The sequence below is a fragment of the Leucopleurus acutus genome (genome assembly GCF_964270905.1).
Source record: "Leucopleurus acutus genome assembly, chromosome: 7".
In the NCBI taxonomy this organism is placed as follows: Eukaryota; Metazoa; Chordata; class Mammalia; order Artiodactyla; family Delphinidae; genus Leucopleurus; species Leucopleurus acutus.
The window spans coordinates 91,430,788-91,458,706 of NC_139150.1; the positions used below are offsets into that span (position 1 = coordinate 91,430,788).

A 27,919-nucleotide genomic window follows, 5' to 3' on the forward strand; every position below is an offset into this window, starting at 1 on the left:
AAATTAAAATCAGAAAAAACAAGTGTTAACAAAGATTTAGAGAAACTGGAACCCTGGTGCACCGTTAATGGGAATGTAATATGCTACAACCACTGTGAAAAACAGTATGGGGTTCCTAAAAAAAAATTAAAAATAGAATTACCTAGAGGTCCAGCAATTCTGCTTTTGGGTATATACCCAAAAGAATTGAATGCAGGGTCTCCAAGTTCACCCACGTTCACAGCAGCATTATTCACAACAGCCAAAAGGTAGAAGCCACCCAAGAGTCCATTGGTGGAGAATGTATGAACAAAATATGGTATATGCATGCAAGGGAATAGTTTTCAGCAGTACAAAAGACAGGACATTCTGACATGTTACAACACGGATAAACCTTGAAGACAATATGCTAAGTGAAATAAGCCAGTCATAAAAGGACAGTTGCTGTATAATTCAATTTATACGAGGTACCTAGAGTAGTCAGACTCACAGAGATAGATTGTAGATGGTGGTTGCCAGGGGCTGGGAGGAAAGGGAATTGGGGAGTTATAGTTTAATGGGTACCGAATTCAGTTTGGGATAATGAATAAGTTCTGGAGATGGACAATGGTAATGGTTGCACAACAACTTTAATATACTTAAATGCCACTGAACTATGAACTTAAAAATGTCTAAGATGATAAATTTTATGTTATGTATATATTGCTACACTAAAAAACAAGCAACTCAAAACAGATCACAGACCCCAAAATTAGGTCCCTTAGTTTCATGATGAGTTTGTATACACAACACTATTGTCACCATCCATGCAAGAAAAAGTTATGTTGGACTCTATTACAGTTAAAAACTCGTGTTTAACAAAGAGTTAAACTTTTGTGCGTATATAATACATATAACAAGCAAATATAAAGAAGAACCAAACAGAGACAAAGAATACAATAAGTGAAATGAAAAATACACTAGAAGGAATCAACAACAAACTGAATGATACAAGGGAATGGATCAGCAAGCTGGAAGACAGAGTAGAAATCACTGTAGCAGAACAGACAAAAGGAAAAGAAAGAAAGGAGGACAGCCTAAGAGACCTTTAGAACAACATCAAGCATACTACATTTGCATTATAGGGGTCCCAGAAGGAGAAGAGAGAGAAAACATATTTTAAGACATAATAGCTGAAAATTTCCTTAACGGGGGAAAGGAAACACAGACCTCCAGGTCCAGGAATCACAGACATCCCAAACAGGATCAACCCAAAGAGAACCACACCAAGATAAACAGTAATTAAAATGGCAAAAATAAAAGATAAAGAGAGAATAAAAGCAACAAGTTACATTCAAGGGAATTCCCATGAATATCAGCTGACTTTTCAGCATAAACTCAGCAGACCAGAAGGAAGGGACATGATATTTAAAGTGATGAAAGGGGAAAACCTACAACAAAGAATTTCATTCAGATTTGATGGAGAGATCAAAAGTTTCACAGACAAGCAAGCTAAGAGTTCAGCACCATCAAACCAACTTTACAAGAAATGTTAAAAGGAACTTTTCTAAGAGGAAAAAAAAAGAAAAGGGCCACAACTAGAAACATGAAAATTATAAAAGGAAAAATCTCATTGGTAAAGGCAAATATACAGTAAAGGTAATAAATCAGCCATGTATAAAGCTAGTAGGGAAAGTGTAAAGAAAGAAGTAGCAAAATCATCTATATCTGCAATAAGCAGTTAAGGGATACGCAAAACAAAAAGATGTAAAATAGAATGTCAAAAACAGTAAATGTGGGGTGGCAGGACTAAAAATGCAGGGTTGTTAAAATGCACTTGAACTTAAGAGACCACAAGGGATCAATCCTAAAGACCAAAAGCCAACATATTGAGAAGAGTGAAGCTTATGAATGTAATGAGCCCACCAGGTCCTTGGTGATATTAAACTGCTAAGCACAGCACACTATTCCTGGATTTCTTATGTACAATAATAAATCTCTTTATCAAATACATTATTATGTCATGCACAACGTTAAAATGAAATATTTGAGTTTGATATTTTAAGGAACCAAGTCTATAACTATGTAAACTGTTGGCTCCATCATACTTCTGGACAGAAAAAAAATTATTTTAAAATACATTCTAATTGAAAATTGGTACTCCATAGTTGGAAAGTACTGCCACAAGATTCAGTCAGTCATCTCTGCTTTACTATAAAAGACATGTAGGAAAAGTATGTTTCACTATTAGCCCTCAATATTTTAATAATTCATACTTATGGTACTTTCTGCTTATATCATATATACCTGGTTAGTAAAATGCTCCATCAAAAATAAATTTTTTACTAGAAAGCTTTTAAATATAAACACGAGGAGAACACAAATGGTTTTAAAAAGCAAATAAATGACTATACCTAAAGGCTTTGCTTTTCTTCCTCCTACCTAATAATATTGGAATGCAAGTCAGAAAAACAATTTTACTGCTTATTTCTCCAGATGAAATGACTTTTTCGCAAAACTTTAAAAAAAATTGTCAGTCTCGGGCTTTCCTGGTGGCGCAGTGGTTGAGAGTTCACCTGCCGATGCAGGGGACACAGGTTCGTGCTCCGGTCCGGGAGGATCCCACATACCGCGGAGCGGCTGGACCCGTGAGCCATGGCCGCTAAGCCTGCGCGTCTGGAGCCTGTGCTCCACAACGGGAGAGGCCACAACAGTGAGAGGCCTGCGTAGCGCAAAAAAAAAAAAAAAATTTGTCAGTCTCACATTAAATAGCTGAATAAATGACATGGCTATCATGTAGGACAGACCAAGCATTCATTAAATATTTGTAAAAGAACTGCTTTTCCCTCACTCAAGTTTTCAAACTTAATTTATCAACTACCAACCAACTTAAAGCAAACTAAGATCCCAAGAACTGTCTTTGTAAATATTCCTATTTCTATCAACATTCTTTAACAATAAAAATACTCAACTCCAGGGCGTTCCCTGGTGGTCCTGTGGTTAGGACTTGGCGCTTTCACTGCTGTGGCCCGGGTTCAATCCCTGGTCTGGGAATTAGGATCCCGCAAGCTATGTGGCGCAGCCCAAAAAAAAAAAAAAAAAAATTGAACTCCAAGGGATCAATTCATTCAACACATATTTGTTGAGCTCTACCATATGTCAGCTAGATGCTGGGAACCATGGCAGCAATAGAAGAAACTATCCCGGCTCCCACTTCATGAAATGTAAAATTTAAAATGGAAATAAACACTCTGAAGGACAAGGACACAGGTGAGGGACAGTCTATTACAAAGGATTCTGAGATACACACAGGCAAAAATTATCCTTTTACAGCAGCAGCAATAGACACCATGCCAAGCCCTGATCAAAGCACATTACTATCATTTTATCCTCACTACAATCTTTTGACACAGGAACTATTATTATCCCCACTTTATAGATGACAAAACTCAGATGCACAGAGCTTAAGTACTTGCCTGATTCAAGTGATTAGTAAGTGGCAAAGCTGGTATTACATCCAGGGAGTCACATACCTCCAGAGTATGTGCTACTAACCACTTGTATTACTTACAATGCCTTTCTTAGAGAGCCCAAATTTCTCCACAAATAGAATCAGCACATACATATGGTAGGTAGCCTGGACTGCAGCAACCTGAGTTAAGTTGTAATAGGAGTCTCAGGCAAAGTAAAGCACAGACCTTTACTTACCCACCTATCCCTTACCCACACTAAGAAGTCTGGCCTGGATAGTGTGTATCTAGGCAAAGGACAATCTTCACCAACCCCTTCACCTGCTTTCTCAACATGACCTGAAAAGTCCAGATGAACTAGGACATCTGGCTTTTGTCAATCAGGTCATCTGCTGCCAACTGGAAAAAGATAAGGTTGAAAGCTACTCCCTTTGTCCCCCACATAACCCCCAACTCAAGGATCACAGTACACAGTAAACACCAGTGACTTGTCAACATAGAAGCAAGAGAGAGTCTATCATATATACCAACTGAATAAAACTGAAAGCCCACAAAGAAATCCATATATCTATGTCCAACTGATTTTTGCCAACAGTGCCAAACCCATTCAATCAATGAGCAAACAACAGGCTCTCCAACAAATGATGCTAAGACAACTCAATTTCCACATATAAAGAATGAAGGTGGAACCCTACCTCACACCACACACAAAAATTAACTCAAAACAGATGAATGAACTAAGCTAAAAGCCATAAAACTCCTAGAAGAAAACACAGAGATAAATCTTAGATTTAGTAATGGATTCTTAGACATGACTCCAAAATGACAAGCAACAAAAGAAACAACATATATCGAGCTTCAACAAAATTACAAACTTTTAAAATAAACCAAAGACCTATGGGGAGGGATAAATTAGGAGTTTGGGATTAGCGGGGAAAAAAATAGACCTAAACATAAGACCTAAAACTCTAAAACTCTTAGATGACAACATAGGGGAAAAGCTTCACAACATTAGATTTGACAATGATTTCTTGGCAATGACACCAAAACACACAGGCAACAAAAGTAAAAATAGATAAACTGGACTTTATACAAATTTAAAACTTGTGCATCAACGGACAGAATCAACAGAGTGAAAAGGCAACCTATGGAGAAAATATCTGCAAAACATGTATCTGATAAGGAGTTAATCCAAATAATCCAATTCAAAATCTAATGAAAATATACAAATGGCCAAACAAGCATATGAGAAGATGTTCAACATGCTAATCATTAGGAAAATGCAAAATCAGAATGAGATATCACTTCATACACATCAGGATGGCTACTATCCACAACAAAAACAAAACAGAAAATGACAAGTGTTGGGCTTCCCTGGTGGCACAGTGGTTAAGAATTCTCCTGCCAATGCAGGGGACACGGGTTCGAGCTCTGGTCCAGGAAGATCCCACATGCCGTGGAGCAACTAAGCCCATGCACCACAACTACTGAAGCCCACGTGCCTAGAGCCCATGCTCCGCAACAGGAGAGGCCACCGCAGTGAGAGGCCCACACACTGCAATGAAGAGTAGCCCCTGCTCGCCACAAGTGGAGGAGGCCCATGTGCAGCAACGAAGACCCAATGCAGTAAAAAATAAATAAATAAATTTATTAAAAAAATAAAAGTTAACTGTATTCTGTATTGTAAAAAAAAAAGAAAGAAAGAAAATGACAAGTGTTGATGAGGAGTTTCTCCACCTGAGAAACTAGAACCCTTGTGCACTGTTGGTGGGAATGTAAAATGGTGCAGCCACTATGGGAAACAGTATAATGGTTCCTTAAAAAATTAAAAATAGGGCTTCCCTGGTGGCGCAGTGGTTGAGAGTCCGCCTGCCAATGCAGGGGACACGGGTTCATGCCCCAGCTCGGGAGGATCCCGCATGCTGCGGAGCGGCTGGGCCCGTGAGCCATGGCCGCTGAGCCTGCGCGTCCGGAGCCTGTGCTCCACAACGGGAGAGGCCACAACAGTGAGAGGCCCGCGTACTGCCAAAAATAAATAAATAAATAAAAATAGAATTATCCAATGATCTAGCAATTCCACTTCTGGGTAGATATGCAAAAGAACTGAAAGTTGGATCTCAAAGAAATATTGGGTTGGCAAAAAAGTTTGTTCGGGTTTTTCCATAATATGTTAACAATTTGGTCAACCCAATATTTGTACATTCATGTTCAGTGGCATTATTCACAATAGCCAAAAGATAGAAACAACCTAAGTGCTCATCAAAAGATAAATAGAGAAAATGTGGCACATACAGAAAATGGAATATTATTCAGCCTTAAAGGAAGGAAAGGCCTTCCATGGTGGCACAGTGGTTAAGAATCCACCTGCCAACACAGGGGACATGGGTTCGAGCCCTGGTCCAAGAAGATCCCACATGCCGCGGAGCAACTAAGCCCATGCACCACAACTACTGAGTCTGCACTCTAGAGCTTGTGTGCCACAACTACTGAATACCGCGTGCCTAGAGCCCGTGCTCTGCAACAAGAGAAGTCACAGTAATGAGAAGCCATGCGCCGCAAAGAAGAGTAGCCCCCACTTGCCTCAACTAAAGAAAGCCCGTGAGCAGAAATGAGGACCCAACGCAGCCAAAAGCACGGAGCAACAAGGACCCGACGCAGCCAAAAATAAATAAATAAATAATTTATTTTTTTTAAAAAATGGAAATCCTGACACATGCCATACATGCCTTCAACAATCTTGAAGACAACATGTCTTGAGGACATTATGCTAAGTGAAATAAGCCAGTCAGAAAATGACAAATTATGTATATGACTCCACTTATATGAGGTATCTAGAGTAGTCAATACTCAGAAACTGAAGGCAGAATGGTGGTTACCAGGAGCTGGAGTAAATGGGAAGTTGCTCTTTAATGGATATAGAGTTTCAGTTTTAGAAGATGAAAAAGTTCTGGAGATTGGTTGCACAACAATGTGAATATACTTAACACTACTGAACTATACACATAAAAATAATTAAATTGTAAATTTTGTTACAATTTACAATTTTGTATATTATATCACAATTAAAATTTTTTCTTAAATCAACTGTATTTCTATATATTGGCAACAAACAGTTGTGAATTTAAAATTTCTTAATAATTTACATTTATATTACATTTACATGTTCAATAGCACCTAAAACGTGTGATATAGGGAAAATGTGACAAATGACACAAAAGACCTGTTGAAACTTATAAAGCACAGTTGAAAGAAATTAAAGATCTAAAATAAATGGAGAAATACCTCATTTATGGATCAGAAGACTATACTGTTTTCAATTCTTCCTAAACTGATCTGCTGGATCAACAAAAGCCCAATGAAAATATCAGCAGGCTTTTTTGTAGAAATTGACAAGCTGATTCTATAATTCTAAAATGCAAAGGACCCAGAATAGCCAAAACAGTTTTAAAAGAGAAGAACAAGGTTGTAGGACAAACTCTATTCGTTCCAAATCTTACTATGAATCTCCAGTAATAGCGATTGAATGGTACTGATGTAAAGATAAACGAACAGATCAATGAAACAAAATAAAGAATCCAGAATAGACTGACACATACATGGATAACTGAATTTTGACAAAGGTGCAAAGGCAATTCAGTGAATAAGTCTTTTCAACAGAAGAGGCAACAATTCACGTTACCATATGCAAAAAAAGAACTGCCACTAATACTGTACACCATATAAAAAATTAATTCAAAATGGGTCATAAACCTAATTGTAAAATTTAAAAACATTCTAAAAATATAAAAGGAAATTATTGTGATACTGAGTTAGGATTTCTTGGATATGAAACCAAAAACACAATCCCTAAAGAGCATATTGATAAAATTAAATTTCATTAAAACTTCTGCTGAGAAGAAAATATTTGCAAACATATATCTGATAAAAGACTTACAACCCCAATATATAAAGAACTCTTAAAACTTAATTATAAGATAATAAACGACCCAACAACAACAAATAAATAGGCAAAAGATGTGAACAGACACTTCACCAAGAGGATATACAAATGGCAAGTAAGTTTACGGAAAGATGTTGAACATAATTAGCCATAGGGAGATGCAAAATAAAAGCATGGTAAGATACCACTACAGACCTACTTCTAGTAGGTAGGGCTAAAATTGACTGACCAAGTGTTGATGAGGATGTAGATGAACTCTCATAGTGCTAGTGCCAATGCAAAATTAAAATTTAAAAATTTTCAAAACAGCTGGGCAGTTTCTTAAAAAGTTAAGCAATACACCTACCATATGATCCAGCCATTCCACTTATTTACTTAAAAGAAAATAAAGTATACTCCATACAAAGACTGGTTCATGAATGCTCATCGCCGCTTTATTTGTAACCGCCAAAAACTGGTGATAAACCAAATGTTCACCAAGGGATGAATGGATAAACAAACTGATACATCCATACAACTGAACACTACTCAGCAACAAAAAGGAATGCACTACTGATTTATACAACAACATGAATAAATCTCAAAATAATTTATCTGAGTTGAAAAAAGCCAGACCAAAAAGAATATATTCTGTATGAGCCCATTTATATAAAACTTAAAATAATTAAAACTAATATATAGTAACAGAAAGTAGATAAATGCTTGCCTGGGAAGGTGGAGGTGGATAGAGGATGTACAAATGGGCACAAGGAAACTTTTAGGGGTGATGGATATGTTCACTATGTTGATTGCAGTAACGATTTCACAAGTGTCAAAACACAAATCTGTACACTGTAAACATATATAGTTTTTATAATTACATTTCAATAAAGCTGTTTTTAAAAGACAAGCAAATACAAAGCTACATATAAAAAAGTCAGGCATCTAGATAGGAAATTGACCAAACTTCACAAATATGATGTTTTTTGCAGGGTTAAAAACTCTTATTTTTTATAATTGATTACAGATACTAAGGACAAATTTCTCTTCCAATTTTCATATAACAATGCCCTTGCTACGCCACAACCTCTTTCCCCAGGGCACATCTCAGATTTCATAAACCACTTGTGAAGGTTCTATGAGACACTACACTAGAAGGAGGGAGAGAGGGAAGGAAGGAAAGAGAAAGAAGGGGGAAAGGAGAGAGAAAACACCAGCAAGAAGGAGAATGAGGAATAAAAAGACGCTTCCATAGTGTAATAAAGCATGTTTATCTCACCTGTATAGCTAACATCATCCTGGACAGTGGAAAAAGTATATATTCCTGGTATGCAGAGAAGGCTGTGCACTTTTACAGTTACTACTGAACATTTTCCTGGATATAGTTCATATAATACAGAAATAAGACATGAAATTAATGCCACTTGAAAAATTCGTGAATATTTATCCAGAAGACCCTAAAGAATATTTTTTAAAGATAAGGTAAAAATTACCAATGTCAGCAATAAAAAAAAATAGACTAAAGATCCTACAGTAATTAAAAAGAGCCTAAGAGGCTGTTAGGAACAACTTTATGCCAATTAATTTGAAATTTTAGATGAAGTGGACAAATTCCTAGGAAAATACAACTTACTAAAATTGACAGAAAGAAACAGAAAATCAAACGGAAAATCTACATTGTTCTAGAACTACATTAGCCAAAAAAACTGAAGAACCACAAAGTTCTACAACTGTATTACCATCTTACACAAACTCTTCAGAGAATAAAACAGACTCTCCAATCTGTTTTATAAGTCCAACCAAAACTTATATAAAAGCAACAAGCTAATTTCATTGATAAGCATAATTACTGGTTTAAACTAGACTAATTTACTTCTCTAACACACATTCATTTTAGACTATTTTAGATTAAAGGACTATTTTAGATTAAAATATACTCAGCTGTAGTTCCTGTCTTCAAAGACTTAATCTAGTAAGAAAACCAGTGGGAAAGGATGCTCAGATATCCTAAGAAGCAAGTTTTACAAAATCCTGCCTATACTAGGCCTAAGAACAACATAACAGCAGCAACAACATCTGTGTTCTGATAAAGGCTTGAAAGTTGACTAGAGATCTGCATAATTCTTAATATGAAATATAAATGTTTCTGCTATGAAAGCACAATGCATTTACTTTTATGAATTGCGATAGATCAACCGCTCACAAATGCTTTTCATTTCTTTTATCTGCTATAATTTACTTAACAGAGTTTGGTTGTGCTAATGTCCCAGTACTATTTTATTACTAAAATGATCATACTGATTCCTAACAGTGTTAAGAATTGAAAGCTAATTAAAAAAAAAATTCCCCTAAAATGTCCCTAGGTCCGCTCTCACTTTTTTTTTTTTTTTGGCCGTGCCACCCATGGGATGTGGGATCTTAGTTCCCTGACCAGGGATGGAACCCGTGCCCTGCTGCAGTGGAAGCGTGGAGTCTTAACCACTGGACCGCCAGGGAAGTCCCCTCTTTCACCTCTTTACAAACAAAACATATCTAGTCATTTTAGCCTTTTTTGGGGGGTAACAAACTGCTCTTGAGTACTATTTCCATTTTGCCTATAAAGTATATAATATTCTTGTCCTTATAAATCAAAATTAGTCTTTACAGGAGCCCCTCTGAAACGGTCTGAGGAAAATCAACTAAAAACACATCAAATGTCACCAGAATGGCATTGATCCTGAGAGGCCCTACATCAGAGATCTTAACTGGTATCTAAGTACTGGCTTTTTGGAGTCAATGAACATTCTGAAATACACAGTATGCTAAACTCAGTTGTGTTTTCTTTGCAGAAAATCCTTAATTCTCTTCAGATGCTCAAAGGTAAATGATTCCAAAAGGATATGCATTCAATGATAATGCAAATAATTCTGACACAACATTTCAAGGTGTATGTACACGCACAATTAGGAAGGGATAGGGCAAAGAAAGGACAATAAAACAAGAACTTATTTACTATACAAAACTCCCTTCTCTAGATTGCAATCGTCTCTTAGAATAAATATGTGATTCCCTTCTATTATTCAGGTCAATACATCTCTTTGCCAAACAAGGTAGAAAAGTTTCAGCTGATTTCCTGTATGTGGGCAGTCTTGCTTGTGCTTCTGGCATCGAAACTGAAACCATGAATACACTAGAATCAAGCTATAAGGAAATTCCAACACATTAAAATGAAGTCAAGTCTTGGAGGCCAAAGAATGTAGCACCTGGAAGCAATACTAGAAAGAAACTGCAAACAGGAAAGATGTATAATTTGGGGGTACTGGCATATGACACGAACATATATGATTAAAGACATTCACTGCTTTCCCAGGCAACACACATTACCAAAAGCACCAGTGGCTGAACCCTGCTACCTACCCATGCTATAGTCATCTAAGTAGAGCAAGCACCAAAACTCACTGTCAGAATTCACTGCAATTTATCAATACTGACTAGACACACCCTAAGAGGTAAGGAAAGACTGGACAGGAATCTGTTTGTGCCTAAATTAGCATCAACTCACAGGGAAAGCAATCAGGGAATAAACTGTCTCAGTTTCTTTGAGTACACATTCCTCAAAAACTCCTGTTCTAAGCATATAAAATCAGCAACTTTAACTTTTAGGTTGGGGTCTAGTTCCTCTATAGATTAGTAAATGGGAGAGAAATGAATGCTTTTTATCAGACAAGGATCACCATACATTCTGACCAATCATTCATGCTTAAAATATTGAGAATAACAATAAAAGCTAATATTTATTGAGGACTTACCAGGTGCCAGGTTGTAGTAACCCTCACAATTCTCTGAGGTAAACACTATCATTAATGTGGAGAGGTTATATAACTTGCCCAAAGTTATACAGGTAATAAAAAGTGGGAACTGGGATTCCAAGCATGCTCACCTAATCACTATGCTTTAATGCTTCAACCTGCCAGGTTATTTTTTTTATCCTATAAGCCAAAGAGAGCCAATGAAAATATTTAAGGACAGCAGTAATGATCATATTTACACGTTAGATTACACTAATCAATACTGTGGAGAGCAGCATGATGATGAAGTAAGCAAGGGTCTCAAGAGATAGTCAAAATCTAGGTCAAAAATGCTAAGGAACTGAACCACAGGAATGCAGAAAGGATAAAAAACCTAAAATCTTTACCTGGTAAACTTAGCTCGACTTACTAACTTATTGGATGAAGGGATGGGAAAGGATGGAGTCTACCTCTCAGGTTACTAGCTTGGCCACTGGTAATTATGGTCTATCAATTCAAAGACAGGAGGAGGAGCTGGCAGTTTCGTTTCCCTTAGTCGGCAGGAAGATAAGTCTACATTTTATGTAATCAAAAACAAAACGAGAAAAACCAATTCTATAGAATTTCCCTCGTCCTACCAAAAACACTTTCCCACTTTCCAGAAATCTTATCTTCGAAATGAAGAACTCCTAATTTTTTTTCTCAAAAATAAGAAGACACTTGGGCAGGAAGGGGCCTTCAACATCATTTAGCATTCTTTAAAAGCAAATTAAATCTGAAGCCGACTGCATATAATTTAATTTCCCTAAAATTTCTATTTTCTTTGGGAAAAGTCTCCTTGGCATTAGTTTCTATTCATTGTACTGTTTCTATATTTCCTGTCCTAAATAGAAAACAATATATCTTTGAGAAATGACACTCTATGCTTAGAGTTCCAACGTCAGACACTTAAGCGCCACTGACAGCCTGTTCTGCTGAATCCAGGCCAATTAAACCAGTGCTTCGGAAGCCATCTGAATCTCATGTGAAACTGTTAAAAGAGATTAGCCTGAATACGCTCCTCAGTTAGGCCCTGGGATAGGCAGCTTCCTCTGAAATCCTGCTCACCAACCGCTTCTGCGACCGCCTAGAGAACCATGAAGGAACAGGAAGGCGCTGCCCAGCCTCCACCGCCAGCTTCCCGGTCCAGGGCCCAATGCCGGTTCTAAAGGTTCTCCATACATCTTCTAAGTAGGCTCAAGCCAGAAAGTGCACCATGAAAATAGTATCCACTGTCACGTGTATGGAGAACTCTGAAAGAACCAAATTACTTATATTCACGGTCCCACGTCGGGTGTCTTTTGAATCAATAACCAAGTCGCCTACATTTTTGTCTAGCGATGAGCAGTGCTAGGAAAGCCTAGCAGTGATGAATTCGGCTGGCTGACACGGAAAAGGACAGGCTTTCCGACAGCCAGAGCCCCTCGAGCCGACGCGGAGGATCAGTATATCCTCATCCCCAGGCGACCCAGGCCCCAGCCCCGCATCAGGCGTCCCCGGACTCCGGCCGCGACGCCGCCCAACCTCCCCTGGCTTGGGGCTTCGGGCTGAGTAAAGCGTCCGAACTCCAAGCCCGCGCTCACCGAACTGCCACTCGAGGCCCGCGCGCTGGCGCGCTTCTCCACCATGGCTCCCGCCTCGGGCTCCGACGCCGCCTTCTCCTCCCTCTCCAGTGGAGATTCCGCGTTCATGCCGCTGCCATGCCCGCGCCGGCTAGGGGTGTTCCGGGACTACAGCTACGCCGCAAATGCGGCGGCGGGGCCCGCGCTCTCATGGGCTCCGCGGCCCAAAGCGGCCTGCGGTTCAGGCGGCGGCGCCAGTGGCGACTCCGAGGGCTGTGAGCGCTGCCGAGGCCGGAGCAGCAAGAGAAACGAGGCGAGAAGAGCAGCTAAAAGCGGGCACAAGCCACAGCCACGAACAGAACTCAACTCAGAGAGCTGCCAACAGCGTCTCCAGCGGCCGAGGTAACCCCGCTCCGCTTCCCCACAAGCCGGCGAGGGGCAGGAAGCCCCGCCCCGGATCTCAGCGCCCGCCACAAGTTCGTCGCCTGCGCCCAAAGCCTCAGCAGCGCCCGCCCACCTCAGGCCCCGCCTCCACGTTTCCGGGGCCTCCTTGGCGTCAGGACTCCGCAGCACGCCGGAAATGCGTCATCTCCCAAAGCCCCCAAGAGTAGTTTCTTTTTCCTAAGACAGAACCGGACCTGGCGAGCTGAGGGTGTCACGTGCAGGGGGTTTTGTTAGTGACTGCACTTCTGGTCTTGGTTTGGTGCCGCCAACAAGTATATGGATGGGCACGTTCAGACACGGATACAGAGCCCCGGGATCTGGAATCCCGAACCGGGGAAGTGCTGTATGCTATAACTACGATATTCTGTTCCTCTTCAAAGTCTATAAAGAAGCTGACAGAGAACTTACCTGGGCTGTGGGATTCATGGGGAGGACAGTCTTAGGAAACATACAGATTCCTGTTCCAATCCAGAGCTACTTGATGGTACCAACATGGTGTATATGAACTGATTACTCAAAGTCTCAGATCATGTTTGGGTAAAGTGCTGATGTACAGAAATCAGCTAACACTAATTGTGGCTCTATAAATGTTATGATTACTGGCTGGAAAGGACCTTGTGAGATATTCCTACTTTGCAGATGCCAACCTAAGCTCCAAAAGTAAAGTGGCTTGGCTGGTTAAAGAGTTAATGTGATAGATAGGACCTGCTCCACGAATTTGGGGAACAAATATAGTCAGAATATTTTTTATTAGGTGTTTGAGAATTCGATGCCTATTTGAAAGAAGACAAACACTGAAACTCTGAAGAACTTATGTCTTCCTCCTTATTAAAGAGACCCAGGTGGACTTAACTGAAGAATGGAGTAAGTCCAGTCATTTCACTATTGATTTGCATCTTGTATTATTGTTGTTGTTTTAAATGGGTCTTGTACAATCCTAAAGATTTTTGTTTGATTTGCTATTGTGTATCCATTGGCTTAGGTCCCTTCCAGGGCTTGAGTCCATAGCACTTGGTGTACTGAGTTATAGCTTCATTTACACTCACTGATCAGACATTGCTTCCCAAAGCATATTGATGTCCAAAATCAGTTTTTCCTGAAAGAACATAGAAATTCTTGTATTGAGCTCAGGTCATCTACCTAGACTGCCCCTTCTATCAGGGACTTTACTGCTACTTATCCTTGACTGAAGGCTTTTTAGTCGGCACTAGGAAACTGACAGGATTTTAGAAGCCACCAGCCTTGAATTGTGAGTAGGAAATTCCCCCAACGATACCTCAGACCAGTTGTCCCCTATCCTATTCTTAAATATAGCCAGAAAAGAGGATATGTTAAATAGGCCCAATCCATTTATGGATAGCTATCATATTTTGGAATTATGTCCTTTTTATTAAGCCAAAAACTATTTCATCCATACTTTGATTCTGGTTCTGCCTTCTATATCTGTACAAACATGTCTAATTCCATTTGTTTGAAATGCCAAAATGAACTTGTCATCTTTCTTGATTATATTCTAAATACATACCAGTTTGTGAAAATCCCAATTAAAATGCATTGCCAGAAATGTAACACTGGAAGTAATATTTGATGATGGCACTGTGAGGTCTGGTCCCTTGATTTGCAGAGTCATAAAAGTAAATTTTAGGAGATGAATTATTTATTGCATTGTGTTGATAGTTATACCATAGGAATTAAATAGACCCTTATTCTTACCTTCTAATTAATTCTGCACTAATCAATGTCAAAGACCTGGGATTCCACATAATTTAATTCAACATCCTAGGCTCTAGGAAAATAATGGCACTCACTGAAGGATACGTGTGTTATGGTATTTGGAAAATTGGATATCCATATGCAATCCATGAACTTGGACCCTTGTCTTACACCATACATCACTCAAAGTGGATGAAATTCTCAAGCATAAGACCTGAAACTCTAAAACTACTGAAGGAAAACAGGGAAAAAATCTGACTGGACAAATATTTTTTTGATATGACACCAAAAGCACAGGCTACAAAGCAAAATTAGACAAGTGAGATTGCATATAAAGCTTTTGTACAGCAAAGGAAATAATCAACAAAATGAAAAAGCAACCTACTGAATGGGAGAAAATATTTTCAAATTATATATCCAATAAGGGGTTAATATCTAAAATATATATGGAACTCATGCAACTTAATAGGTAAATAGATAAATAAATAGCCTGATTAAAACATGGGCAAGGGCTTCCCTGGTGGCACAGTGGTTGAGAGTCCGCCTGCCGATGCAGGGGACACGGGTTCGTGCCCAGGTCCTGGAAGATCCCACGTCCCGCGGAGCGGGACGTGAGCCATGGCTGGGTCCGTGAGCCATGGCCACTGAGCCTGCGCGTCCGGAACCTTTGCTCCGCAAAGGGAGAGGCCACAACAGTGAGAGACCCGTGTACCGCAAAAAACCCCCAAAAAACCCCCCAAAAAAACCACATGGGCAAAAGACCTAAATAGACATTTCTCAAAAGAAGACGTGCAAATGACCAACAGGTATATGAAAAGATGCTCAACTTCACTAATCATCAAGGAAATGCAAATCAAAACCACAGTGAGATACCACCTCAAATCTGTTAGAATGGCTGTTATAAAAAAGACAAAAAATAACAAGTGTTGCAAGAATTTTGATAAAAGTGAACATGTGTACACTGCTGGTGGGAATGTAAATTGGTACAGACAATGTGGAAAACAGTATAGAGCTTCTCCCCAAATGTAAAAAAACAAAATTACCGTATGATCCAGCGATCCCACTTCTGGGTATATATCCAGAAGAAATAAAATCAGAATCTCAAAGAGATATCTGCACTCCCATGTTTATTGCAGCATTATTCACAGTTGGCAAGATATGGAAACAACATAAATATTTATCTTCAGATGATTGTTTAAAGAAAATGTGATATATATATATGTATATTGCAATATTATATAATTCATCATTTTAAACGATGTAAATATGGCCATTTGTGACAACATGGATGAGCCTGGAGGACATTATGCTAAATAAAATAAGCCAAATACAGAAAGACAAGTATTGCATGATGTCACTTACATGTGGAATCTAAAATAGCCAAACTCCTAGAAGCGGTGGAGTAGAATGGTGGTTTCCAGGGGTTTGAGGAAGAGAGAAATGGGAGATGTTTGTCAATGAGTATATAATTTCAGTTATGCAAAATAAGTTCTGAAGACCTAATGTACAGCAGTGTGACTGTCATTATCAGTACTGTATTGTGTTCTTGAAATTTGCTAAGAGGGTTGATCCTAAGTGTTCTCATTACAAAAAGAAAAACGAAAGAAAATGGCAACTGTGAAGTGATAGATATGTTAATAGCTTGGTTGGAGTGACTATTTCATAGTCTATATGAATATCAAAACATCAACTGAACACCATAAATTTTTTCAGTTTTTATTGATTATACCTCAATAAAGCTGGAGCAATAATTAATAAAAAATAATTTAATAAACATTTTAATTAAGAAAAGGAAAAGCTGTTAAACTCATGGTATGGTTTATTACAGTGAAAGGATGCAGATTGAAATCAGAAAAGTTAAAGGGCACATAGGGCAGAGTCCAGGAGAGACCATGCAACAAGTTTCCAGTTGTCTTCTCTGAGTGGAGGTTATGGATATCGTTTAATTACCCCAGCAATGATGTGTGACAATATGCATGAAGCCCAGGAAGCTTACCTAAGCCTTGGTATCCAAGGTGTTTATTGGGGGTCAGTCACATAGCATGGAGCACCAAGTGACTGACCTTAGGTACTCAGTCCTCAGCCCCTCCAGAGATGATATTGATACCAAGTGGCCCAAAGACCCCATCATAAATCACATTGTTAGCATAAGCTTCCTAGCATACTCCAAGGCCCCAGGTAAACAAAGCCATTACTATCAGGCTTATAGGGAAATTCCAAGGGCTTAGAGGTTATCTCCCAGAAGACAGTCACAGGCCAAACCTTTGTTTCTTGGGGTGTTTTTTTCATCTATATTGGAGTATAATTGCTTTACAAAGGTGTGTTAGTTTCTGCCTTATAACAAAGTGAATCAGCTATGCATATAAATATATCCCCATATCTCTTCCCTCTTGCATCTCCCTTGCCCCACCATCCCACCCCTCTAGGTGGTCGCAAAGCACCCAGCTGAACTCCCTGTGCTATGCGGCTGCGTCCCACTAGCTATCGGTTTTACATATGGTAGTGTATCTATGTCCATGCCACTCTCTCACTTTGTCTCAGCTTAACCTTCCCCCTCCCCATGTCCTCAAGTCCATTCTCTAGTAGGTTTGTGTCTTTATTTCCATCCTTCCCCTAGATTCTTCATGACCTTTTTTTCTAGATTCCATATAAATGTGTTAGCGTACGGTATTTGTTTTTCTCTTTCTGACTTACTTCACTCTATATAACAAATTCTAGGTCCATCCACATCACTACAAATAACTCAATTTCGTTTCTTTTTATGGCTGAGTAATATTCCATTGTAACAAGATGTGCCACATCTTGATCCATTCATCTGCCGATGGACACTTAGGTTGCTACCATGTCCTGGCTATTGTAAATAGAGCTACAATGAACATTGTGGTACATGACTCTTTTTGAATTATGGTTTTCTCAGGGTATATGCCCAGTAGTGGGATTGCCGGGTCGTATGGTAGTTCTATTTTTAGGTTTTCAAGGAACCTCCATACTGTCCTGCACAGTGGCTATATCAATGTACATTCCCACCAACAGTGCAAGAGGGTTCCATTTTCTCCAAACCCTCTCCAGCATTTTTGATGATGGCCATTCTGACTGGTGTGAGATGATATCTCATTGTAGTTTTGATTTGCATTTCTCTAGTGATTAATGATGTTGAGCATTCTTTCATGTGTTTGTTGGCAATCTGTATATCTTCTTTGGAGAAATGTCTATTTAGGTATTCTGCCCATTTTTCGATTGGGTTGTTTGTTTTTTTGATACTGAGCTGCATGAGCTGCTTGTATGTTTTGGAGATTAATCCTTTGTCAGTAGCTTCATTTGCAAATATTTTCTCCCATGCTGAGGGTTGTCTTTTTGTATTCTTTATTGTTTCCTTTGCTGTGCAAAGCTTTTAAGTTTCATTAGGTCCCATTTGTTTATTTTTGTTTTTATTTCCATTACTCTAGGAGGTGGGTCAAAAAGGATCTTGCTGTGATTTATGTCATAGAGTGTTCTGTCTCTGTTTTCCTCTAAGAATTTTATAATGTCTGGCCTTACATTTAGGTCTTTAATCCATTTTGACTTTATTTTGTGTATGGTGTTAGGGAGTGTTCTAATTTCATTCTTTTAGATGTAGCTGTCCAGTTTTCCCAGCACCACTTATTGAAGAGGCTCTCTTTTCTCCACTGTATATTCTTGCCTCCTTTATCAATGACAAGTTGGCCATATGGACATGGGTTTATCTCTGGGCTTTCATTCCTGTTCCATTGATCTATATTTCTGTTTTTGTGCCAGTACCATGCTGTCTTGATTACTGTAGCATTGTAGTATAGTTGGAAGTCAGGGAGGCTGATTCCTCCAGCTCCTTCTCAAGATTGCTTTGGCTATTCGGGGTCTTTTGTGTTTCCATACAAATTGTGAACTATTTTGTTCTACTTCTATGAAAAATGCCAGTGGTAGTTTGATAGGTATTGCATTTAATCTGCAGATTGTCTTGGGTAGTATAGTCATTTTCACAATGTTGATTCTCCCAATCCAAGAACATGGTATATCTCTCCATCTATTTGTATCATCTTTAATTTCTTTCATCAGTGTCTTATAGTTTTCTGCATACAAGTCTTTTGTCTCCTTAGTAGGTTTATTCCTAGGTATTTTATTCTTTTTGTTGCAAAGGTAAATGCAAGTCTTTCCTTAATTTCACTTTCAGATTTTTCATCATTAGTGTATAGGAATACTAGAGATTTCTGTGCATTAATTTTCTATCCTACTACTTTACCAAATTCATTGATTAGCTCTAGTAGTTTTCTGGTAGCATCTTTAGGATTCTCTATGTAGAGTATCATGTCATCTGCAAACAGTGACAGTTTTACTTCTTCTTTTCCAATTTGGATTCCTTTTATTTCTTTTTCTTCTCTGATTGCTGTGGCTAAAACTTCCAAAACAATGTAAATAATAGCGGTTAGAGTGGGCAACATTGTCTTCTTCCTGATCTTAGTGGAAATGTTTTTAGTTTTTCACCATTGAGGACAATGTTGATTGTGGGTTTGTCATATGTGACCTTTATTATGTTGAGGTAGGTTCCCTCTAATGCCTACTGTCTGGAGGGTTTTTTTTTTTTTGTCATAAATGCATGTTGAATTTTTTTCTTTTTTTTTGTGGTACACGGGCCTCTCACAATTTCAGTTTTGTTAAATTTACCAAGGCTTGATTTGTGACCCAAGATATGATCTATCCTAGAGAATGTTACATGAGCACCTGAGAAGAATGTGTACTCTGTTGTTTTTTGATGCAATGTCCTGTAAATGGCAATTAAGTCCATCTTGTTTAATGTATCATTTAAAGCTTGTGTTTCCTTATTTATTTTCATTTATTTTCATTTTGGATGGTCTGTCCATTTGTGAAAGTGTGGTGTTAAAGTCCCCTACTGTGATTGTGTTACTGTCGTTACACCTTTTATGGGTGTTACTATTTGCCTTATGTATTGAGGTGCTCCTATCTTGGGTGCATCAATATTTACAATTGTTATATCTTTTTCTTGGATTGATCCCTTAATCATTGTGTAGTGTCCTTCTTTGTTTCTTGTAATAGTCTTTGTTTTAAAGTACATTGTGTCTGATATGAGAATTGCTACTCCAGCTTTCTTTTGATTTCCATTTGCATGGAATATTTTTTTACATCCCCTCACTTTCAGTCTTTATGTGTCCCTAGGTCTGAAGTGGGTCACCTGTAGACAGCATATATACGGCTCTTGTTTTTGTATCCATTCAGCCAGTCTATGTCTTTCGGTTGGAACATTTAATCCATTTACATTTAAGGTAATTATTGATATGTATGTTCCTATTGCCATTTTCTTAATTGTTTTGTGTTTGTTATTGTAGGTCTTTTCCTTCTCTTGTTTTTCCTGCCTAGAGCAGTTCCCTTAGCATTTGTTGTTAAGTTGGATTCATGGTGCTGAATTGTCTTAGCTTTTGCTTGTCTGTAAAGGTTTTCATTTCTCTGTCAAATCTGAATGAGATCCTTGCTGGGTAGAGTAATCTTGGTTTTAGGTTTTTTTCCTTCATCACTTTAAATATGTCCTGCCATTCCCTTCTGCCGTACAGAGTTTCTGCTGAAAGATCACCTGTTAACCTTATGGGGATTCCTGGGTGTGTTATTTTTCCCTTGCTGCTTTTAATATTTTTTCTTTGTATTTAATTTTTGATACTTTGATTAATATGTGTCTTGGCATGTTTCTCCTTGGATTTATCCTGTATGGGGCTCTCTGTGCTTCCTGGACTTCATTAACTATTTCCCTTCCCACATTAGGAAGTTTTCAACTATGATCTCTTCAAATATTTTCTCAGTCCCTTTCTTTTTCTCTTATTCTTCTGGGACCCCTATAATGCGAATGTTGGTGCATTTAATGTTGTCCCAGAGATATCTAAGACTGTCCTCAATTCTTTTCATTCTTTTTTCTTTATTCTGCTCTGCAGTAGTTATTTCCACTATTTTATCTTCCAGGTCACTTACCCATTCTGCCTCAGTTATTCTGCTATTGATCCCTTCTAGAGAATTTTTAGTTTCATTTATTGTGTTGTTCATCACTGTTTCTTTGCACTTTAGTTCTTCTAGTTCCTTGTTAAACGTTTCTTGTATTTTGTCCATTCTATTTCCAAGATTTTGGATCATCTTTACTATCATTATTCTGAATTCTTTTTCAGGTAGACTGCCTATTCCCTCTTCATTTGTTAGATCTGGTCAGTTTTTTCCTTGCTCCTTCATCCGCTGTGTGTTTCTCTGTCATCTCAGTTTGCTTAACTTACTGCATGTGGGGTCTGCTTTTCACAGGCTGCAGGTTCGTAGTTCCCATTGTTTTTGGTGTCTGTCCCCAGTGGCTAAGGTTGGTTCAGTGGGTTGTGCTGGGTTCCTGGTAGAGGGGACTAGTGCCTGTGTTCTGGTGGATGAGGCTGGATCTTGCCTTTCCAGTGGACAGGTCCACTTCTTGTGGTAGCTTTTGGGGTGTCTGTGTCCTTATTATGATTTTAGGCAGCCTCTGTGCTAATGGATTGCATTGTGTTCCTGTCTTGCTAGTTGTTTGTCATAGGGTGTCCAGTACTGTAGCTTGCTGGTCGTTGAGTGGAGCTGAGTCTTGGCATTGAGATGGAGATATCTGGAAGATTTTCACCGTTTGATATTATGTGGAGCTGGGAGGTCTCTTGTGGACCAGTGTCTTGAATTTGGCTCTCCCACCTCAGAGGCTCAGCCCTGACACCTGGCTGGAGTACAAAGAGCCTGTCATCCACACGGCTCACAATAAAGGAAGAAAGGAAAGAAAGAACGAATGAAGATAAAATAAAGTAAAGTAAAATAAAATGAAACAAAGTTATTAAAATAAAAAATAATTATTAAAAAAAATTTCAAGTAATTAAAAAAAGAAAAAATGAAAGAAAGAAGAGAACAACCAAACCAAAAACAAATCCACCAATGATAACAAGTGCTAAAAATTATAATAGGAAAATAAAAAATAAAATGGATAGACAGAACCCTGGGACAAATGGTGAAAGCAAAGCTATCTCAGACAAAATCTCACACAGAAGCATACACATACACACTCAGAAAAAGAGGAAAAGGGGGAAAAATAAGAAATCTTGCTCTCAAAGTCCACCTCCTCAATTTGAGATGATTTGTTGTCTATTCAGGTATTCCACAGATGCAGTGTACATCAAGTTGTCTGTGGAGATTTAATCCGCTGCTGCTGAGGCTGCTGCAAGAAATTTCCCTTTCTCTTCTTTGTTCGCACAGCTCCTGGGGTTCAGCTTTGGATTTGGCCCCGCCTCTGCATGTAGGTTGCCAGAGGACGTCTGTTCTTCACTCAGACAGGAAGAGGTTAAAAGAGCCGCTGATTCGGGGGCTCTGGCTCACTCTGGCTGGGGGGAGGGGGGGGTACGGAGTTCAGGGTGAGTCTGCAGCGGCAGAGGCTGGCATGACCTTGCACCAGCCTGAGGCGCACCGTGTGTTCTCCCAGGGAAGTTGTCCCTGGATCACGGCACCCTGGCAGTGGCAGGCTGCACAGGCTCCCGGGAGTGGAGGTGTGGATAGTGACCTGTGCTTGCACACAGGCTTCTTGGTCGCTGCAGCAGCAGCCTTAGTGTCTCATGCCCGTCTCTGGGGTCCGCGCTGATAGCCGTGGCTCACGCCCGTCTCTGGAGCTCCTTTGAGTGGTGTTCTTATTCCTCTCTCCTCACGCATCAGGAAACAAAGAGGCAAGAAAAAGTCTCTTGTCTCATCGGCAGCTCCAGACCTTTTCCCAGACTCCCTCCCGGCTAGCTGTGGCACACTAGCCCCCTTCAGGCCATGTTCATGCAGCCAACCCCAGTCCTCTCCCTGGGATCTGACCTCCGAAGCCCGAACCTCAGCTCCCAGGCACCGCCCACCCCAGTGGGTGAGCAGACAAGTCTCTCAAGCTGGTGAGTGCTGGTCCGCACCAATCCTCTGTGCGGGAATCTCTCCGCTTTGCCCTCCGCACCCCTGTTGCTATGCTGTCCTCCATGGCTCTGAAGTTTCCTCCCTCCGCCACCCACAGCTACCTAGTGTGTGGAAACTTTTCCTCCTTCACAGCTCCCTCCCACTGGTGCAGGTCCCGTCCCTATTCTTTTGTCTCTGTTTTTTCTTTTGCCCTACCCAGGTATGTGGGGAGCTTCTTGCCTTTTGAGAGGTCTGAGTTCTTCTGCCAACATTCAGTAGGTGTTTTATAGGGGTTGTTCCACATATAGATGTATTTCTGATGTATTTGTGGAGATGAAGTGATCTCCATGTCTTACTCTTCTGCCATCTTGAAGCTCCTCCAGGCCAAACCTTTGTTTGGAATATGTAGGCTTTAGGTGAGCCAGGCCTGCTGAGTTAGTCCTTCACTGAACACAATCTAATAAAATAAACAACTTAAATGTAATTTCTCCAAAGCAAAATGTTTTATAATGTGTGCTAGAGCCTAGACTCTTGCTACTCAATTTGTGACTTCTAGAAGTAAATTGTCAGGTTAATAAGGATACCCCCATCACAATTTGTAACTCAGAGAATTTGGAATGGGGGAAGAGAGACAGGCAGAAATAGCTGAAGACTTATGCATGCTATCAAAGAGCGGACAGTCTAACAGAAGAGACGTGATAATAACACTGGCTACCATTTAGTGAGTGATTGGTGATAAGTGATTTATATATTACCTTTCATCTTCATCTTAACTTTATAAGGTAGGCATTTTAATCTTCATTTACATATGGATAAAACCAAATGAGATATATTTAGAAATTTACCTTTGCTTTGCTGCCAGTAAATGGTTAAACAAGATACAAGTCTTGGTAGTCTACTGCTGGTGGGAATTTAGGCTGGTAAGGCCTTTCTGGAAAGAAATCAGGTAATTCTTATTGATGTTAATATGCATTGCTCAGCAACCAAACAAACCATACTTGTGTATCTCAGAGAAATTCTCACATCAACACATAAAAGGATAGTGGCAGGAATTTTTATTGTACCATTATTTGTGGGATGAGGGTGTTGGAGAAAATCTAGGCCTCCATGGCTGGATAAATTTAATGTGACAGATGCATACTATAGAACACTATGCAACAGAGAGAAGTAAGAGACTATATGCATACAAAAATTTTTGAGAGACTCTTCTATATTAAAAAGAAACTAAAGGTACCTAACAACCAAATATAAACAACCTTTATTGGATCCTTAGTTTAAAAAATAATAAATAAAGGCAGCAATAAAATATATTTGGGGGAGAAAATATGTAACATAGAGGGCAGTGAAAAGGTTAGTATCTGTATTTTACTAAGAGTTCTATATATCAATTTTAAAAAGACACATAATCTTCTCTTCCCCCCAAATGAGCAAAGAATCATGAACAGGGCAATTTCAAAATAAGAAATACAAACTGTTAAAAAACATAAAAAGATATATTCATTCTGATTAGTAACCAAAGAAATGTAAATTAGAATAATGAAACATCACTTTCCATTTTAAGAACAGCAAAGATTAAACAGAATAATAATATTCAAAGTTGGTGAATGTGTAAATACTGGTGAAGTGTAAATTAGTTCAACTTTTTGGAGGTAATGAATTAGACAATATGAGCAAATTTTTACATAAATATTCCTTTGACCTACCTATTCTACAAGTTTAACAATTTGTAGAATCTGCCCAAAGTCAATAATTAAACAAATGGATAAAAAATCTTTTGGTAGCTTTGTAGGCAAAAACAGAAGGAAGAGAACCAGGTACAGGGCTACTTCAATAGTCCAGGTAATATATGGTGGTGACTTGAATAGGGTGATGGCAATGGGGATGGAGAGAAAAGGATGAATTGGAAACAGGACCAAAAGGCCTTGCTTATGGACTGGATGTGGGAGCAGTTAATAAAGTGCACTTAAAACAGTCAGATTGCTCAGCTCTCTATGTAGAAGTGGAACACCTAGAATGGTGAAATTTTCACTGAGGCTAAAGTCTGTGAACTGTTTACTAAAAACACTGGTGCTCCTGGTAGATTCATGGGGCTTGAAAGAGAAATAGAGAAACTGTTGAAGTTCTGTGAGTGAAGTGCCATGGCAGACACTAAGAAAACAAAAAGTAAAAGGAACTGTACTTTGAAGTGCAGGAGTGAAACATACTAGGATTCCACTACCAGTGTAAGCCTTACTTACTTTGATATCCCAGCATTCCTTCCCACTCCCCATTACATTCCCCTTAACACACACATAAATATACATATGTCCAAAAGAACTTCTTCAACCACATACACAGACCTGCAGTATTCCTTCTAGGCAGCTCCTAGAAGAGCTATTCAAAGACAAGGATCCCGGTAAAACACCAGTGGTAAATAAATTTGTCATATCTACCACATCTCTTCTAAGAAGAATTATAGAATCAGCCATCCAAGTTACACAAAGAAATCCTGCTTTGGTTTTTTTTTTTTTTTAGAGGTACAAAGGATTATTATTGAATATAGATCTATTCTCATACAGAATTAACATTCCTCAAACTTCAAACATTGGTTGGTTTGCAAGTAGCAGTAACATTTTATTTTTTTGTGGCTTAATAGCTCTCTTTTTATTTGAATTTTCTTTTATTTATTTTTTATACTGCAGGTTCTTAGTTATCTATTTTATACATATTAGTGTATGTATGTCAATCCCAATCTCCCAGTTCATCCCACCAACCCCCCCCCCACACTTCCCCTCCTTGGTGTCCATACATTTGGTCTCTACATCTGTGTCTATTTCTGCCTTGCAAACCAGTTCATCTGTACCATTTTTCTAGATTCCACATATATTAGTTAATATATGATATTTGTTTTTCTCCTTCTGACTTACTTCACTCTGTATGACAGTCTCTAAGTCCATCCATGTCTCTACAAATGATCCAATTTCCTTCCCTTTTATGGCTGAGTAATATTCCAATGTATGTATGTACCATATCTTCTTTATCCATTTGTCTGTCAGTGGACATTTAGGTTGAGTCCATGACCTGGCTATTGTAAATAGTGTTGCAATGAACATTGGGGTGCATGTGTCTTTTTGAATTATGGTTTTCTCTGGATATATGCCCAGTAGTGGGATTGCTGGGTCATAGGATAATTCTTAGTTTTTTTAAGGAACTTCCATACTGTTCTCCATAGTGGCTGTATCAGTTTACATTCTCACCAACAGTGCAAGAGGGGTCCCGTTTCTCCACACCCTCTCCAGCATTTGTTGTTTGTAGAATTTCTGATGATGCCCATTCTAACTGGTGTGAGATGATACCTCATTGTAGTTTTGATTTGCATTTCTCTAATAATTAGTGTTGTTGAGCAGCTTTTCATATGCCTCTTGGCCATCTGTATGTCTTCTTTGGAGAAATGTCTATTGCAGTGTTCTGTCCATTTTTGGATTGCATTGTTTGTTTTTGTGATATTGAGCTGCATGAGCTGCTTGTATATTGTGGAGATTAATCCTTTGTCCGTTGATTCATTTGCAAATATTTTCTCCCATTCTGAGGGTTGTCTTTTTGTCTTGTTTATGGTTTCCTTGGCTGTGCAAAAGCTTTGACGTTTCATTAGGTCCCATTTGTTTATTTCTGTTTTTATTTCCATTTCTCTAGGAGGTGGGTCAAAAAAGATCTTGCTGTGATTTATGTCAAATTATGTTTTCCTCTAAGAGTTTTATAGTGTCTGATCTTACATTTAGGTCTTTGATCCATTTTGAGTTTGTTTTTGTGTATGGTGTTAGAGAGTGTTCTAATTTCATTCTTTTACATGTAGCTGTTCAGTTTTCCTAGCACCACTTATTGAAGAGACTGTCTTTTCTCCATTCTATGTCCTTGCCTCCTTTGTCATAGATTAGTTGACCATAGATCCGTGGGTTTATCTCTGGGTTTCTATCCTGTTCCATTGATCTATATTTCTGTTTTTGTGCCAGTACCATAGCTTTGATTACTGTAGCTTTGTAGTATAGTTTGAAGTCTATATTTGAGTCTGATTCCTCCAGCTCCATTTTTTTCCCTCAAGATTGCTTTGGCTATTTGTGTCTTTTGTGTCTCCATACAAATTTTAAGATTTTTTGTTCTAGTTCTGTAAAATATACCATTGGTAATTTGATAGGGATGCTGGTGTGGTTTTTAATGGAGTTAGTAATATAATACAATATCTAAGATAAAAAGTACACTGTATGGGATTAATGACAGTTTAGACCTGGCAGAAAAGATTAGTGAACTTGAAAACAGCAATAGAAGCTATGCAAAATGAAATACCATGTGAAAAAAAGATTGGAAATAAATAAAGAGTGCCTCACTGTGTGACAACTTCACACACACTGGTCTAATTTATAGTTTGAGTCCCCAAAGGAGAATAGGGAGGGGCATAGAAAGTATTTGAAAAAATAATGACCAAAATTGTATAAATTTAATGAACCTATAAACCCATAGATCCAAGAAGCTCAATAATACATAAGCACAAGTAACATGAAGAAAACACCAAAGTATGTCATAATCAAATTGTTTAAAATTAATTGTAAACAGAAAATCTTAAAATCAGGCCAAGTAAAGAAACACATTATGTACAATTATGTACAGAGGAACAAAGTTAAGAAAGAGACCATATTTTTCACTGGGAACAATGCAAGGTAGAAGACAGTGGAGCAACATCTGTAGAGTACTGAAAGAAGAAAAAAAGTCAACCTCACCCTAGAATTCTATCATTATTTATTTTGTTGTTCAAATTGTTCCATCTTTGGCCATTGGGAGCTCTTTCAGTTTTTCTCCTGTGTCCTTTTGAGAATTTTTTTTTTTCTTTAGAACTTTGTTACTTTCTGACACTACAGGATGCTCCAGGTTCATTTAGTATTTTCTCAGCCCAGCCTTAGGATCAGCCATTTCTGGTTTCTTTTATTACAGAATGATTCTTAGAAACCAAGATTTGGGTGGTGGGTGTGCTCATTATCACTGAGGTGTCAATCCTTTTAGGTCATTTAATTTATACACAAATCTATATTTTTATATTTGTTTGAAAGGATTCACTTTAGTTGGCTTTTTTTCTCATGGAGGACTATACTTACT

General features: G+C 38.7%; 1 protein-coding gene across 1 annotated transcript in view; it reads right to left on the reverse strand.

The window, feature by feature from the left end:
* The window catches only part of MFSD14B (major facilitator superfamily domain containing 14B), an 82,242-nt gene extending 69,146 nt beyond the window's left edge, over window positions 1–13,096 (reverse strand). The window contains exon 1 of the mRNA XM_082843607.1: window positions 12,737–13,096. Coding sequence (XP_082699733.1) covers window positions 12,737–12,844 — 108 coding nt within the window. The 5' untranslated portion in view covers window positions 12,845–13,096. The remainder of the gene's footprint in view (window positions 1–12,736) is intronic.
* Window positions 13,097–27,919: the final 14,823 nt, after the last annotated feature.